The 18,611-nt window shown below is 29.4% G+C and overlaps 1 protein-coding gene across 6 annotated transcripts in view; it reads left to right on the top strand.

Annotated features, from left to right (window-relative positions):
- Positions 1-18,611, top strand: part of LOC117174373 (calmodulin-binding transcription activator 2) — a 175,491-nt gene that overhangs the window by 104,745 nt on the left and 52,135 nt on the right. For 4 of the 6 annotated variants that reach the window (XM_033363440.1, XM_033363438.1, XM_033363437.1 and 1 more), the window contains one exon: positions 17,983-18,074. In XM_033363440.1, the coding sequence (XP_033219331.1) occupies positions 17,983-18,074 (92 nt within the window). Of the gene's footprint in view, positions 1-9,448; positions 9,921-17,982; positions 18,075-18,611 lie in introns of those variants that run through there. The other 2 variants (XM_033363441.1, XM_033363443.1) reach the window with 2 other exon arrangements.

Raw genomic sequence — 18,611 nt, forward strand, 5'->3', positions numbered from 1 at the left:
CCCTTCCACCACCAAGTAAGTGTGTGGAGGGTGTGTAAAGGAATAAAGAAGGTGTAAGAAAAATGTAAACCCTTAGGGGACACATTAGAAGCTTCCACTATATATAATTAATGTTAATATTGTAATTATAAAATATTATATTCATATTAATGAATAGTTGACTAACTTTTAATAGAAATAGTTAAACTGTCAACTAAAACAATTAGATTTCTGCAACAAAAAAATTTTGAATCAAATACATAACTGAACAAAAAAAATTTTTTAAATTGTTTTCAACATGATAGTAAAATTTTAAATAAAAAAATTACACTTTCATCCAAAAAGCTAAATTGTATATTCAAAAAAGGCATTTCTAATAAAATATATGAACTTTGCACAAAAGAAATTTATTTTCCATGAAAACTAATTTTCTGAACAAAAAATTAATGTTTAATCATAGTTAAATTTTCGACAACAAATATTAATTTTCTACTAAGAAAGAAGAGTATTCAATAAAATACAAAAAATTTTTATTAAAAAAGATCACTTTTCATTTAAACATAGAATAGTTAAATTTGTGGTTAAAAAAAAATTAATTTTTAACCAAAAAGAAAATAAATTTTCTACAAAATAGCTACATTTTCAGAAAACAAATTTATCCAACTAATTGATGAATCATCAACCAAAAAAAATATGAGAAAAAAAAAGTTAAAACTTTTGAAAGCCCTTGAAAAATCCTTACAAGTTTAAAAATACCTTAAAAGATTTCGAATCCTTTAAAATCTCATACTGAATTATTGAAATCAATTGAAAATGCCTTTGAATCTATTAAAATATCCTAATATATATCAAATCCTTTAAAATCTCATATTAAATTACTGTCAAAAATTGAAAATTCCTTGGAACGTTTTAAAATACTCTCAAATATTTCTAAACCTTCACAATATTTTGAAAGACCTTGGCATCATTTTAAGATTTCTCAAGTACTTTGGAATTTTTTTAAATAACCCTGCTAAAGTTGTTAAAATTCTTTGAAATTCCTTTAAATTATAAAAATAAGTTGAAAATTCCTTGAGATCTTTCAAAACATACTCAAATATTTAAAATCCTTAAAAAGCTTCGGTAGACTTCGGTGGTCTTCTATTTATATCTCGATCCCCATTTGAAAGAAATGGAAGAAATTGGCGAATTTAATGTTTCGCGTGATTCTTCATTTCCTGCATGAGTCAATTTTGAAGTTATGTTTTTCAGGTGTATATAGTATGAATATTATTACAATTATACATTGTATTAATGTTAATAATATAATTATAAAATATAATATTAATTTTAATTAATAGTTGACTAACTTTTAATAAAAAAAGTTAAATTTTCAACTAAAACAATTAGTTTTCTGCAAAAAAATGTGTTAAATTTGTGTTAAACAAAATATTTAAATTTTTAAACAAAAAGTTAAATTTGTATCCAAAAGGCTGAATTGTATAAGAAAAAAAGGCATTTTTAATCAAATACATGAACTTTGCACAAAAGAAATTTATTTTCCATAAAGTATAATTTTCTTGTACTTAAAAGAAATTAAATTTTAAAGAAAACCAAAAAAAAATCCACAAAATAGTTAAATTTTCAGGAAGCAAATTTTAAAATCTCTTGAAATTTTGCAAAGCTCTTGAAAACTCCTTGCAATTTAAAAAATACCCTAAAATATTTTAAATCCTTTAAAATCTCATATTAAATTACTGTAATCAATTAAAAATTCCTTGGAACCTTTGAAAATACTCTTAAATATTTCAAAACCTTCAAAATCTTTTGAAAAATCTTGACATCTTTTAAAGATTTTTAATATACTTTGGAGTTTTTTTAAACATCATTGCTATAATTATTAAAATTCCTTTAATTTATAAAAATGAATTAAAAATTCAGTGAAATGTTTTTAAACATCCTCAAACATTTAAAATCCTTTGAAATATTTTTAAATCTCTTGAAAATTCTTTGAAAATTTAAAAATACCCTAAAATATTTCAAATCTTTTACAATATCATACTACATTATTGAAATCAATTAAAAAATACTTGAAATCTATTAAAATAACATAAAATATATTAAATATTTCAAAATCTTATACTAAATCACCGTAATCAATTGAAAATCCCTTGGAACATTTTAAAATACTTTCAAATATTGCAATACCTTCAAAATATTTTGAGATACCTTGACCTTTTTTTAAAAAAGATTTTTAAACTACTTCTTTAAAATTCTTTTAAATTCCTTAAAATTAGAAAAATATGATGAAAATTCCTTGACATATTTTAAAACATCCTCAAATATTTAAAATGCTTAAAAATCTGTATAAATCTCTTGAAGATTTTTTAGAGCTCTTGAAAATTCCTTGAAATTTAAAAAAAACCCTGAAATATTTCATATCCTTTAAAATATTATATTAAATTGCTGTAATCAATTGAAAATTCCTTGGCATCTTTTAAAACTTCCTTAAATATTTAAAATCTTTACAATTCTTTTTAAATCTCTTGAATTTTTTAAAGCTCTTGAAAATATCTTGAAATTTAAAAAAAAAAAAGCATGAGATATTTCACATCCTGTAAAATCTCATACTAAATTATTAAAATTATTAAAAAATTCATTTAAATCTATTAAAATATCCTAAAATATATCAAATCCTTTAAAATCTTATATTAAATTGCTGTAATCAATTGAAAATTCCTTGGCATCTTTTGAAAACTTCCTCAAATTTGTAAAATCCTTACAAATCTTCTGAAATCTCTTAACATTTTTTAAAGCACTTGACAGTATCTTGAAATTAAAAAAAAAACATGAAATATTTCAAATCCTTTGAAATCACATACTAAATTATTAAAATCATTTAAAAATTCCTTGAAATCTATTAAAATATCCTAAAATATATCAAATCCTTTAAAATCTCATATTAAATTACTGTAATCAATTAAAAATTCCTTGGCTTCTTTTAAAACTTCCTCAAATATTTAGTATCCTTACAAATCTTTTGAAATCTCTTGAAAATTTTTAAAGCTCTTGAAAATATCTTAAAAATTTAAAAATACCATGAAATATTTTAAATCCTGTTAAATCTCATACTAAATTATTAAAATCGCTTAAAAATGCATTTAAATCTATTAAAATATCGTAAAATATATCAAATCCTTTAAAAGCTTTTGAAATCTCTTGAAAATTCCTTGAAAATTTAAAACATACATTTAAATCTTGAACGCATTCAATTTATTTGAAATTATTAATTTTTTATAAATAAACTTCCAAGTTTGCAATTCTAAATTTGAAGACTTTAATCCCATCGAGTTGAAAATTATTCCTATTTCGTAGTTGAAAATGTTTGAAAATAAAATTTCGAAAGTTAGGAATTTTTATTTGTTTCATCTTCGAAACTCTAATGTGCAAACATTTCAATATTTAACATTTTGAAACTTTTCTCTTTTTTAAATTTCAATATGAAGCTTTACAAAATTTCAAGAGATTGCAAAAGTTTTTCAAAGATTTTAAATATTTGAGGATGTTTTAAAAGATGACAACGAATTTTCAATTTATTTTTATAATTTACAGAAATTTCAAAGAATTAAAAAATTTGTACAAGGTTTTTTTTTTAAATTCGTAAATAATTAAGAAATCCTAAAAAAAGGTCCCAGGCATTTCAAAAGGTTTTGAAGGATTCGAAAAATTTGTGAGAATTTTAAATATTCCAAGGAATTGTCATTAATTAAAGTAATTTAATATGATATTTTGAAGGATTTGAAATATTTCAGGGAATTTTCAAATTTTCAAGGAGTTCTTATGAGCTTTAAATATTTTCAAGAAATTTCTAAAGATTTGTAAGGATTTTAAATATTTGTGAATGTTTTAAAAGATGTCGAGTAATTTTCAATTTATTTTTATAATTTCAAGGAATTTCAAAGAATTTTAACAGAGTTATTTAAACAAATTTCAAAGTACTTTAGAAATCTTTAAAAGGTGTCTAGGTGTTTGAAAACATTTTGAAGGTTTCGAAATACTTGAGAGTATTTAAAAATGTTCCAAAGAATTTTTAATTGATTACAGCAATTTAAATATAGATGTTAAAGGATTTGAAATATTTCAGGGTATTTTTAAAATTTCAAGAGATTTCTACAGATTTTTAAGCATTTTAAATATTTAAGGATGTTTTAAAAGATATCAAGGAATTTTCATCCTATTTTTCTAATTTTAAGGAATTTCAAAGAATTTTAAAGACGTAGTTTAAAAATCTTTTAAAAAAAAGGTCAAGGTATCTCAAAATATTTTTAAGGTATTGCAATATTTGAGAGTATTTTAAAATGTTCCAAGGAATTTTCAATTGATTACGGTGATTTAATATGAGATTTTGAAAGATTCAATATATTTTATGATATTTTAATAGATTGCAAGGAATTTTTAATTGATTTCAATAATGTAGTATGATATTGTAAAAGATTTGAAATATTTTAGGGTATTTTTAAATTTTCAAGGAATTTTCAAGAGATGTCAAAATATTTTAAAGGATTTTAAATATTTGAGGATGTTTAAAAAGATTTCACTGAATTTTAAATTCATTTTTATAAATTAAAGGAATTTCGAAGAATTTTAATAATTTTAGCAAGGTTGTTAAAAAATTCCAAAGTATATTAATAATCTTTAAAAAATGTCAATTTTTTTCAACAGATTTTGAAGGTTTCGAAATATTTGAGAGTATTTTAAAAGGTGCCAAGGAATTTTTAATTGATTACAGTAATTTAATATAAGATTTTAAAGGATTTGATACACCTTAGGATATTTTACTAGATTCCAAGGAGTTTTCAAATGATTTCAATAACTTAGAATGAGATTTTAAAGGATTTAAAATATTTTAGGGTATTTTTAAAATTGCAAGGAATTTTCAAGAGGTTTTAAAGAATTTAAAATATTTTTGGCTCTTTTAAAACATTTCAAGGAATTTTCAAATATTTTCAATAATTTAAAGCAATTTCAAAGAATTTTAACTTTTTTTTTTCAATTTTTCGGGTTGAAAGTGAAACTGCTTTGTTGAAAATTTAGTTTTCTTTTGGTTGATGATTTATCAATTTAGTTGACCAAATTTTTTTTATGAAAATTTAACTATTTTGTAGAATTTTTTTTTCGGTTTTGTTTAAAAATTAATTTCTTTAAACTACAAGAAAATTATACTTCGTGTAAAATAAACTTCTTGTGTGCAAAGTTCATGTATTTGATTAAAAATGCCTTTTTTTCTTATACAATTCAGCCTTTTGATTAAAAATTTAACGTTTTGTTTAAAAATTTTAATATTTTGTTTAAAGCATATTTAACAAATTTTTTTTGCAGAAAACTTATTGTTTTAGTTGAAAATTTAACTATTGGTATTAAAGTTTAGTCAACTATTAACTAAAATAAATGTTATATTTTATCATTATAATATTAATATTAATAATATGTACAATAGTAATAATACTCATAATATATACGCCTGAAAAACATAACCTCAAAATTGACTCATGCATGAAATGAAGAATCACGCGAAACATTAAATTTGCCAGTTTCTTCCATTAGATATCTAAGATACCTTTAAACTTTCGCAGAAAATCTAGTGGAAATTTGTTCGAACGACCAGGCATCAATTTCGATGCAGACGGTCACGACTTAGTTTGTACATCCCGGCTTTGGTGGTTTGAATGTCATATAGTTGTTTTGACTAACCTAACATTTGCATATTATATCAGGCCAGAAACTATTTTTATTTCAAGACTATTTAGTCGCTGGTAAAAGGGAGGAATTAAAAAGTTAGGTAATTATTATTATTACTTACCTGCTCATTAACATCTGTTTCACTCAAATAACGACCGACAAAATGATCTTGACAGGTGACTTACAGTTTGTAGACGACACTTCACGTTGCACTGAATGAGAAAAACATTGTCTAAATGATGCTTTTCCCTTAGATTCTCCGAATGAAACTGTGTTGCTCAAATTTGTTGCAACTCTATTGAACACCGATTTCGATGTACATTGGAGGATGGGCGATTTTCTGTGTTATAGCAATTCTTAAAAATTAGCAAACTTTTTTTTCTTTGACAAAACATGACTCTCCGCGTGTGTAATAGTTTGACATCGTACTTTTAATATTTTATAACATTATAAAATAACAGTACAGTATAACTTTTTAAACATTATAGTATAATTAAATTCGACTATTTGAATTTGATTCGAATTTTATATGAAACTCCCTTCACCGCGTTTTCTGGACATATTTGTGACATAAATGTACTAAATTACTTTGTTCTTATACAAAAATTTTATTTTTAAGTTCAATATAAGACAAGTGTGACATTTTATTCGATGAAGAGAAACGCATACAACGGTGTTCAAATTAATATATCACACGAGCACAAGTCACTTTATAGTTAAATAATAGTAAAAATTGTATTTTTACAATTAATGGAAAATAACCATTTGTATGTATTTTCATGGTATTATTTACATATAAATAATAGTTTTTAAAAACAAAGCATAGCAAAAACGGTTAGTTTTTGATACTCCTATAACAAATTTGAGCTTCTGTTTACATATTGATCCTATAATATGACAGATTTCACGTCACAACTTTACACTTTAGAGGTTTTACATACTTTTCAGAATGAATACCTTTAAAAAAAACGGAAAAAATTGGGATTTACAGGGTATTTAAATCAGTTATTGCGTGAATCACCCTTCAAATTTCTTTACGCACTTATTTCTGTAACTTAAAGTTATACTATTTTATTTTCTGTTGACATTTTTTGTTTTATTTCAAAATTCATCTATTTTGTTGAAAAACTTGTCTTCTTTTAGCAGAAAAAACCATTTTCTCAGTTGAAAATTCAACTATTAGGTTGGAAATTTTCGCGTTGTGAATTCATTTTTTTTAGTTTATCTTTATGATTTAAAAATTCAACATTTTGGATTACATTTTTTTTATGGATTGAAAAATTATTCTTGGTTGAAAAGTCAATTTTTTCTTTGAAAATTTGTATTTTCTGGTTTAATTAAACAGTTTTTTATTTAAAAGAAAAATATTTTTTGTGGAAATATTAACTATTATAACTTTTGTTGAGGCTTCATTGTTTCTATCAAAGATTCATAAGTTTGGTTGAAAATTAAACTGTTTTGTTTAAAAATGCCCTTTTTCCTGATTGAAAATTCAACTCTTTCGTTGAAAGTTTGTATTTTTTGGTATGATTTAACAGTTTCTTTTTTAAAATCAAAATAGTTTTTGATTGAAATGTCTGGTATTGTAGCTTTTGGTTGGAATTCATTTTTCTTATCAATGATTCATCAAGTTGGTTGAAAATTTAAGTATCTTTTTGAAAATTCTCTTTTTCTTGGTTGAAAATGAATGGTTTTAACTGTAAATGTAATCATAAAATTTGAAATAAATCCTAAGTGTTTGATAATCATTTCCTCAATCGGGATTGAGGAAAAGCGACAACAATTCTTTTGACATTTTCGTGACACACCTACTTTTTAGAGAAAGATTGTGTTTCTGCAAATAATTGAAAATCCATTGCGGTCAAACGCCAAACAATTCAGATTGTTAACGCAAAGAAAATGTTCTGACGAGACATCAATTTCGCACATCTTCTGAATGTAAAATTTACAAATTCGTTGTCAAGAAGATTTTTTTAGTTCTATTATTTCTTGTGGAATCGGTTTTCATAATTTGAACAAAAAATTCTTTAAGGGAATCCAATTGTTCCGTGGTGAAAAAATCGCCGTTTCTACAATTTCCGTCGGTATCTTATGCAAATTACTTTTATTGTATTAATACATAATACTAAAAAAAAATATCTGCTCAAATTAACCAGATTTCCATTAAAATATGCCCTTACTATTTTTTTTGGGTTAGAGCAACCAGAATTCTGGTTAAAATAAGCAAAAATTTTTCTGAGCGCATGTGTCATTTCACAAGAAAAGGTGAAATTCTGTCGATTGTACTTTATAAGACATTTGAATTTTCAAGATGTTTGAACAAGCAGCTTAATACGTGCGCTTATTTCACTTTAGATGCGTTTTCTTCGAAAACTGAGTTTTCGAAATTCCAACTTTCAAAGTGCCCCGGCGAACCTACATATTCTTCTGTCTACATTAGTCATAAAATCACCTTAGTTTTTATTTCGGCGCATTGAAATTTTGATAGCTCTCAATTGTATATTTATATAGTAGGTCCATTTTCGAAGGTAATAAATAGACTTATCCATCCGTTCATCTCTCTATCGTAAAAGACCTAGATCACGTGTGGTAGGCGAGGAACGACCTGTGCATGTGAAGACAGTCTGGACTGGACGGGTTGGTTCAGGTGCGAAGAGGGGTGGCTATAGGCTGCAAGTGTAATATGGTTTGGGGTTTAGGGAAGCTCTCGAAGAAGGTGTCTTTTGGGGAGAATTTGAGGGCTTATATCGTTGCTCGACGCTCCTCTTCGCCACGTAACGTCATGCTAGCCCATGCTGAAGGGAGAAAACGGAAACGGCTGGAGCCGTACGTACAGAATCTGAGAATAGAAAGAGGCAAGCGAAAAACCTTCCAAAAGAGAAAGAGAAAAAGCAACGGAGGAAGAGAGAAAGTTGGGCTGTGGCTGTGGCAGGATTGGTCGGTGCTTGGGGCTGTTGGTGGGGGTTGAGAGGGTGGTTGAAAGCAGGGGGCAGAATGGAGGTTCGAACTCGCGGGTTGGCTCACTCTGCGGCTCCCGCCGCTCGGGAGCAGACACGCGGGGCCAAAAAAACTGATTTGAACTATTTTATTAAAAAAATTTGTAAATAACACTAAAACAAAGCTCACACACTCTCCTAACCATTACTACTTCTAATCGCAGTCTAATATTCTGTAAAAAAAAGAAGCAAGCAGACGTGAAACTTCCGCTCCGTATCCGAGAAAAAACAGAGAATTTTTAAGCAAAAGGAAGAAAAGACACCTATTTTCTGAACTAATTACGCCGCGAAGAACGCAAGTCGTGAAAGACACGAGAAAAGACGCGTACTTTTTTCAGTTCCCATCTCAATCTCGCTAATCTCTCTATACTATCTCTACTCGTATACGTGTGACCCTTACATTATTTTGTCCCCCGCGTGGGACGGGTTCAGTGTTGTAACTTAGAATATAAGAAGAACAAAGTTTCGCACAAAAAAGCAAAGCGAGCAGAGGACAGGGAAGTGCAAAGAGACAGGAAGCTGGGAAAAACGGAAAGGAGATTTTTGTTCTTGGATGGATTTAAGACTCATTTTGTCGGTCCTCGTTGAGACTGGAAATAAAATCCTGACACGTGGTGGAATAAGGAAATATCGAAGTGTAACGAAAGGCTGTGCATGATCGTCCTGGGGATGTCCTGCCGTTTTGCAGAATCCCTACGAGCTGTACAATCAGCAAAAACGAATTCTACTTCTAATCCGGTTTCCTGACAGAAAAAGTATCAAAAATCCTAAAAAAACCTGAATCAAAAGATCCTGGATTTGAAAATCCTTCATCCTGGAATCATCGCTCAAGATCATCCTCACGCGTCTTAAATTATAGTACCTTCGCGGGAAAGACTTTTTGCATTTCTGAATTTCGCCGCGGCGGTAATAAATATAAATAAGAGTAACTTGTGCCTCGTGAGGGAGTTTCACAGAGTATCATCAGTGTGAGCCTTTCTGCGTTGAGAGTTTACTCCTCTCGTCGTCTTCTTTTATCCGAGTTTGTATATGAGTAATAATCCGCAGTAACGAGTCATTTTAACTTCTAGACGATTGCAATAATTTTAAACTAGTTTTTAAATACTTTTAAAATAATTTCAAAATAATTCCTTGGTAATTGGTGAAGTGAAACGATGGCAGGTTATAATCACGCGAATCCCCAGCGTGTTGTCTACCACGCTACCTACCCGACGCCTCTCGCCCCAAGTGAGTCTTCCTCACGCTATACTAATATATATGTATATTTTTATATATGCATATACCATTATATATTATATTATTCTTCTTTTTTGCTGGTGGATGTAGCTTTTCTTGTCATGATGCTGCCGCCACGACTAGTTCGTCGCCCGTCATGACGTCGGAAGCTCCATATGCTTTGAGACGTATGGAGGGTCACGATCGACCTTCTGATAAAGCTTTGCATGGTGGACAGAATCACTTAAGTAGTTTTCGATGTAAATTTCCACGCTGGAATGAATTTTATGCAGTTTTTTTTTATTAATAGCTAACTCAAACTCTTAATCAAATCAAGATAGTCGCATAAATTTTTACTGATTGAGAAAAAAATGCACTCCGTTTAAATTACATATAAATCTGAATTAGTGAAATTTTCTAAGATTTCAGTTGACTTCGAAATTTTCTCGAATTTAAGCAATTTCACTGAATTCTCAGTTAAATAACATCACCTAAACATGTTTGTCTAATTTCATTTATTCTAATTTAACTGAAGGTATGGGGCCGACTTTTTGCTATTTCAATACTCATGTTGCCATAATCACTCTGAATCTCAATTATTTAAAAACGACAGATTTAAAAGTAAAAAAGCAGTGACTGATTTAATTAGCTAGAATTTAATTAATTATTATTTAAAAGTGGCCAATATTTATGACAAATTTATTAAGCCAGAAATCACCCATAAATTTGATTAAGAATTAGGTAATTTTTTCTAACTAACTCAGATTTGCAGAGATTACGAAAAAATGAATTGATTTAATTTTCGCAAGTAGCAATATGATAAAAAATTCGGTAAAAAATATATTACTGTAACTCTTGAAAGTATACATAATTTTTTCCCCTAAGAACTTGTTCTTTTGTGTCTAGAATACTTTGAGTATCCAAGAAAACAATTTGGTTGAAGGAAAACATATTCTTTTTGCTATTGAAAAATATGTTTTCCGAATTATTATTTAAAAAATATTTGTAACGCACGACTATGCATTGTATTCACAAAATTATTAAAAATTGGTTTTAATTACCCAACATTGATTTTATTGCAAAATAATGTTTGCTTTGTTAACGGAAAATATTAATACACCAATCAATTTTACTTTCGAAGCAATTGATGTTTGTTTGAATCAAATAATGATTAAATTCAATAATTGTATAGATTTACGCAAACATCTTTTTATTTTTATAACAGAATGCATTTCTTTTCAAACTATATTAGAATATTTTCGTTTCTTTAGAAAAAAAAACATTCTGCACATTCAGCAAACTCTATTTTGAGGTTTTTTTTTTTCAAAATATGTGTATATTGTTTTTTCTTGTTGTAAAAAGTATAGTAGAGGATTTGTTAAAAGAAAAATATGTCATATTCAAATTGAACAGTTGTTATGATCTTAACATATTTTTATTTTTCAAGTTTTTGTTTGGCTATTATTGGTAAAATATTGACGAGAAAAATGTCTCGTCCTTGGATGCAGCAGTGTTTTGATTTCAGCGCTTGTATTCTCTTATAATCTAATTTGCATATTTCATGAGGCGTTTGGTAATCACATTATTCTTATTATCTTTTGCCTGCTTTCCGGTTCTTTTTGATCGATATAATAAAGATGTGAAAACATAACAGGGACTCAGGCTTAAGATTTTTACATTCTCATGATTTATGATTGAGGGTGTATTAGAATTGTCAGAAATTTGACATTAAACTTTTTCAACGGATCTCCACGTTTCGAGACCCCCTGAATCCGAAAATCAGGTTTTTACGATGGCGTCTGTCTGTCCGTCCGTAAACACGATAACTCACGAAAAAATGAACGAATCAAATTCATCTTTGGCACACTTTTTTTAGGTCCTAAAAGAAAGGACGAATTCGTGAACCATCCATTTTTGATAAAAATTTAAAAAGTGAGCGCATTTTGAACATTTTTTAGACAACTTTTTTTCTGAATTTGAAAATTCTATGTACGGATATTTATAGTATTAAAAAGAACAAACAATTTATCCTAATGACTTTTTTCGATAAAAAGAATATTCTCAGAGTTATAGCGTTTTCAAAATTTTCTTAATCAACCGAAAATCAAAATTTTAAGTCGAAAAACGCACGATATGAAAAAAAGTCAAGAGAAGAAAAACATTTCTTTTTGACAGCCCAAAAAGATTATCATAACCAATTTTTAGATTTTCTTCAAAAATCGAAAATTGAAATTTTGATTGCACAAAAAATAATGGAAAATAAAAAATTCCATTTTGTATACAAACTATGTAGGATACGAAAAAAGATGAATTAACAAAAATGGTTATCCCAAAAAAGATCTACAATTTCGTTAAGAATCACTTCTTGATAGGACGCATACTTTTTGTTTTATTCGTAAAAAATAACGTTGAAAAAAAATAAAATAAAAAAATTGTGTGGAAAAATGACAAAAGTTACGAGAAAAAAATCCAATAAAACCTGTTTATAAATGTCTATCGGAAATCGAGCGCGCAGCGCAAGTGTCGCGATGAGAATGTGTACCTCAAAGTCTACAGAGCTTTGAGAAACTTAATCTTTGCCTATACTTAATTAAGTAGACAATTCAGAATATGAAGACGCATATAAATATTGCCATCTAAAATAGATCTTTTTGATAAAGTTTTTGTCAAGGATTCCAAATGCAAAGAATAAATGTCCGAGTGGGAAGCGCGAGATTCAACCGTCGCGCGCCCTAGGCGCGCTCCAACTTGCGAGCGAAGTGAGCCGCACGGGTAGCGTGCGATGAGAATGTGCCCGCGTTGCGGGCAGATTTTTAAATTCAATGACGTGATATGATAAGAGCAGTGTGCCTAATTAGACATATTGGACGAAGCCTGATTTTTACCCTATCATTCACGGATTGGGTTGCAGCCAAGTTCATGATGTGGGGATCTACAACTTAAGGTGGGATCTGAACCATTAGAACCTCGGTAAAGGTACATAAAAAAATTTCCAGAGGTACCGACTCAGGGATGGAACCCCAGATTTGTAGCGTGAAGTCCGTGTACCTAACCAACTTATTATTGTTATTATTATTTCTATTATTATTATACTATTAAACCTCGTTATACGACTGGTCGAATGATTTAGAAGTCGAGTTTTGCTTATTCAAATAACACACTTGTCCCATAACATCGTTCCAACATGGGTCGCTGATCAATATTTCCAGTAATCACTCCAGGTGGAGAGCTATGTGGTAAAGCCATCGTACGTCACGGTTGTTAAATAACCACACAAACTGACTAATAAGCTCATATGAAGATCGATACTCTTTGCTTCAATAAAATATACGAAGCAAAACTCACCAAAAGGATCCATTATTTCCACATTCCAAGGTTCTACATTATTTCATTTAAAATACATGTATTGCTTCTCTCACATCCATACATCTTTTCATCAAAGCTTTTGTGCTTCTGCGGCTTTTTATATATTTTCAACATGATTAAACTATTTAAAAAAATTGCTCTCACTTTTATAAATTATTACTATTCTGTATTCTAAAATTCTTCTACACTGCATTATCTGAAAATCTAATCATCACTGACTTTGTTCATAAGCGTTTTATAGCATATACTTTTCAAATCAATTGCATAACAACCGTGTTCACTTTACTCATATTCTTTTTTTGATACGTCCAGGCCTCGCTACCATCGTGGGTGCTGGCTCATAATTGTGTATTGTAATTTTAGCTTTATTCGTCACATTTTGACTTATAGTATATACTTTTACACAGCCGCTAATCCGTCTGCTCTCGTATATATGTCTGGATATCTCTTTACCTATCTTTCTATCAGCAGTAAATAGACTTCCAAATACACGAAATCATAAAATTGTGACATTCTTTCCTCGATTAAGACAATGTTGCACATTGTTTTCTCATCCCTTCTTGAATCAAACCCTATCATTTTTGTTTACTTACGTTAATCTTAAAATCCATGCTCTTTGTGCTAGTATTCAGTCTATTCAACATTCTGCAAATAATCGATTGATTATGCCGTAACAACCTTAGCATTTGCAAACGTCAATTCACACACCTTCACCGTCAAACCGGCCAACCATTGACTTCATAGTTATTCAGAACTTCCCAAAGTTGAACTCTACCCACCGTGTCGAAAGATGTTTCCAGATGAACAATTTCACAGAAAACTCTTTTGTCTACTCTCAAAAGTTTTTTCTGTGATCTTTATCAAATTAAATATCTGATCCGCACATAATCTTTCTGTCATAAATTCACATGGAACTTTCCAGATCTTTTCTTGCCACTTTCCTGTGGTAATTAGTCAGTTAATAGCTGTATAATTCTGGGATATTTCTGCATTTTTGTCCATTATTAGTTAGAAACTTAAAGTCGAAGGCAGTTAATCCTATTTCGCCACTTTCAACGGCTCTTCCTAAGGTATCCTCTTCTGTTTCGCAGTTTAAATGTTCAATAACTTCACCTTTATACAATTTCTTGAAAATGTGGTAAACAAAGTTCACTTTGTTTGTTCTTTTTCTAATTTTATTAACCCATTTCTAACTTATTTTTTTTTTACTTTTCTTTTCTAGTCCAATCCTATACATGTAGATGAAACCTTTATTATTCAGCTTTCAAGACTAGAGTACTTTGACTTTTCTCGTTAACAGCCACGCGTATTTCATCATTCCACCGAGAATCTGAAGTAATTATTTGTAAAACCACAGTATGACACACTTCAGTTACACTCTTGAAGATGATATTTAGTAGTATTATCAATGCACTCTGCATATCTTTATTGACTAATTCCGCCTCACATCCATGGCTATGATGAAGTAAATATTCTCTCAGCTTATGACGATATATCATTTGTGCTTGTGGTTTTTACAAATTCTCTGTTTTAACTAGCGTCCCTTCGTCGTCTTAATTCTCCTTCTTTTCCATTCTTGACTTCGGTTCATTTTTGAAACTACAAGGTATTGATCTGTTCCACATTCAATACCTTTTATAAATTTTGTATCTCTTACTAGCCTTCTCAATTTATCTGATACAATAAATCAATTATATTACGGATATCACCTCTGCATCAAATATAAATATGAACCATTTTATGCTCGATCCAGGTATTCTTAATAACAAGCCTTTCTCGAAGCGTTAACTAATCCATTTAATTTGAAACATATTAACTTCTGTGGATTTGAAGTTTACAGTGAGAAAAAAGCTAATTACAAAAGGCATGATTCATAATTTTGGTTAATTATCTATACATATTGTGTGAAATGTGGACAACCATTTGAGTTCATAGCTACCTATATATTACGATGCAATTATCGAGACTGAAACATTTTATCCCCAGTTAATTTACTGCTTGATTATCTTTTTGTACATGAAACAAAATGTGATATTTATGCATAATTATATAAAATCGGTAATTCGGGATGCAACAATATTAACATTTCATTACTGGAATTTACCATTGAAGATGAATGTAGTTATTAAAATATGTAATTACTAATCATCCCATAATGAAAATTTGAAATGGAAAACTCGTTTTTAAGCTCTGATATCAAACTTCTAAATATTTACGCCTGTATAAGTTAGATTTTTTAATGACGCTTACCTCCAAACGGGTTTGGTTCAATGGTATAATAATAATAGGAATAATAATATTTCCACTTGTTTGCGAAATAAGATATCGTTTGCTTCGTTTGGGTTTAGTTAAAAATCCTTTAGTTTGTTTCTCTGGGTATAATTGTTGGAAGAGTTGTAATCACTATTATTTTATTTTACAACTTGTAAAAATTCTCGAAGAAACTTCAAGTTATCTTCTGGCAAAACTATGTTTTAAGAACTTGTCGTAACTCCAAAGTAAGACGTAAGTTGTTTTAAGTAACTGAAGTGCTAACGGCTCGATATAAGTTTCCCTGCTTCTTTTCTAAAGTTTGAAACAATGTTTTGACCGAACATGGCCCCTTTCAAACTACAAGATTGAAAGAGAGATTTTCCATAAGATTATTGGATGCAATGTTGGGATTATTGATCTGGAAATACATAAAATAACATTAAAATATGATCTCCTATGGCAGTGAATATTTTAATATTGGAAAGTCTCTTGAATTTGAAAACACCGCTACGCTTTGACATGTTCCAATTTGGAAAACTTTGAATTTAAAATGTATTTCTAATCAGTTGTTTGTACTGGAAATCATTTATAATCACATCAGTGCTGTCATACGTGTAAAGTGAAATTTCGCGAGTCAATCATCATAGTCAAAAGTTATAATTAATTAATTTTCTTTCAAATTACAGTAAAATAAATTAATAATTAGTGTTCGAAAACCAGATGCGACAGCTGCTTCCAATATTTCGATCATGTCTATTTCTCTCCTGTTCGAACTACGGGGAGAATGCATCAAGTTTTTCTGAAATTTCCCTATCTTCCCTCTTTAAAATATGAACTACTTTTTCATATAAAACGTAGAAATTTCCATAAAGGTTTTAGTAATTTAGCCTTTGAGAATTAAATCAGATTTTGAAAAAGTGCAATACGATATAATAACTTGATACATTGTTTCATTTTAATAAGACTTTTTCAAACAAAAATGAAACAGTTTCAAATCTCGTCTGTATTTTTCCACTTTACTAGATCGACTATGCCCATTGCAGACGTAAATATGAAATCAGTTCCATGAAGAAAATGATAGATAAGACTCCAATAATGCATAATATGAATCTTGAAAAATCGGATTGCTTTTTAAATTGGAAGAAATCGATTGTCATGAGTTATCGAATCACGTGCTGCTTTTAGGTGGAACAGGAAGGAGTGGTTTTTTCGTAACGATATAGGAAGGCGCTTTCCACATGAATCTTATTTTCGTAAGCAAGAGGATTTTTCGAAGCCAGTTACATACGATCAGTGGAATATTATTTGCGCGCAATTTAACCTGTGTCTTTCTTTCTTTCTTGCATCTGTACATCCTTAGATATACGTATATAAGAAACAGAGCTGACCCAGTTTGTGTTAGTAGACCGATTGTTAAAATTTATCCGATTGCGAGTCAGTACTCTGTATGAAACAAGGTCACACAACGCGATCTTAGCAGTCCATTCCGATAGTTTGTAAAGTTTAATGCACCGGTATTCGAAACTATGTTCCGTTTTATATTGCAATTAATCATTCCACGCTCACGTGGCTCTTATTAATCTTATAAATCACCCTCCTCTATATAATCATGCCGCAAAGTCATTAACGAAAGCTGTCCAATTTGCGCACGTTAGAGAATTTCGCGATCCAAAAGTCGAATTTAGTGGCTTTAAGTTCTTAGATGTTCGTTCCTAGGCGCCCTTTAGAGCTTTCAAGGGAAGTGACTCGACAATTGGTCGATGGTCACAAGTTCCACCTTGAACGAGTCTCTGAGAGTTTTGTCACGGGATTTGAGAGCGAGAATGTCAATGGCGTTTCTCAATAAGCCTTTTTTAATTTGATCATATAGAATATCGATCTCAGGAAATATGGAACATTTTTCAACTTTCTTAGGTTATCTTAAAGATAAATTACGATGACATTTTTTCAACTTATGACGAAGAAATTTGGAAAATCATTCCTAGTATATATTTTACCGGTTTCAATATTTTTGGCCACCAATTTCACTTAGCTTACAAACTTATTCTTAAAAATAATAATGACTGCAATAGTTACTTCATAGTTATATTCAAATAACCTTTCAATAATTCTAACCTCAAAACAATGTAAAAATCTCTAACACCGAATATTTTAAAAATAATTTAAACTAAAATTTAAAATGCTATGACAATCGTCTTGGATCTTTTTTTATTCCTACAAAGACGTTTTTTCCTTATTACCATGTGCGCCTGATGAAGGTAATGGTACGTTACCGAAGGGTTGCAACTGGAATTTTTTAAATCGTACTTATGAAATTTTGACACCATTTTTAAAACAATTCAATTATTTGTTGATGTTATATATGCAGCCATTATTTTCATACTTTACAAAGCTACAGTTTTTAAATGCGATAATGGCCTTTTTGTTAATGTACTATTTTTTTTGGAATTTTTAGACGGAGACCCAATCAAGCTTCCAGAAAATTTGGAAACCTTGCCCCGAGCCGAGCACTTTCCTACCCAAAGGCATCGATGGAATACCAACGAGGTAAATGTTTCCTTTTAAATATTCAATACATTTTATTATGTTTTTTCCAATTGGAACCAATGCATGATTCTGTTTGAAAAATTTGCGAGTGTTCTCTAAAAAATAAGTGTTATTTGAACATTGCTTAAAGAAGCTCCTCGTATCAGAGACCCTGTTAATTTTTTTTTTTATATAAATTATAATTTTTGGAAACATTTGACATTTAAAACATGCATTGGGTACTGTGAAGTCGTTTATGTTGCTCAAAAAGCTTCTATTTACGAGGTGTGTTCAAAAAATAAGGTGACTTTATGGTTTTCTCAAAAAATATTAATTTATTCCTCAATATTTATGTTGTCCCCTTTAAAGTATTCCCCCTTAGATATAATACACTTGTGCCAACGTTTTTTCGAATCATCGAAGCACTTCTGATAATCATTTTGTAGTATAGCCTTGAGTTCTTTCAGCGATGCAGTTTTTTTCTCCTCAATCGTTGAAAATCGATGTCCTTTCATGGGTCTCTTCAATTTTGGGAAAAGAAGAAAGTCACTGGGGGCC

Source organism: Belonocnema kinseyi, chromosome 6 (assembly GCF_010883055.1).
Source record: "Belonocnema kinseyi isolate 2016_QV_RU_SX_M_011 chromosome 6, B_treatae_v1, whole genome shotgun sequence".
Classification (NCBI taxonomy): domain Eukaryota; kingdom Metazoa; phylum Arthropoda; class Insecta; order Hymenoptera; family Cynipidae; genus Belonocnema; species Belonocnema kinseyi.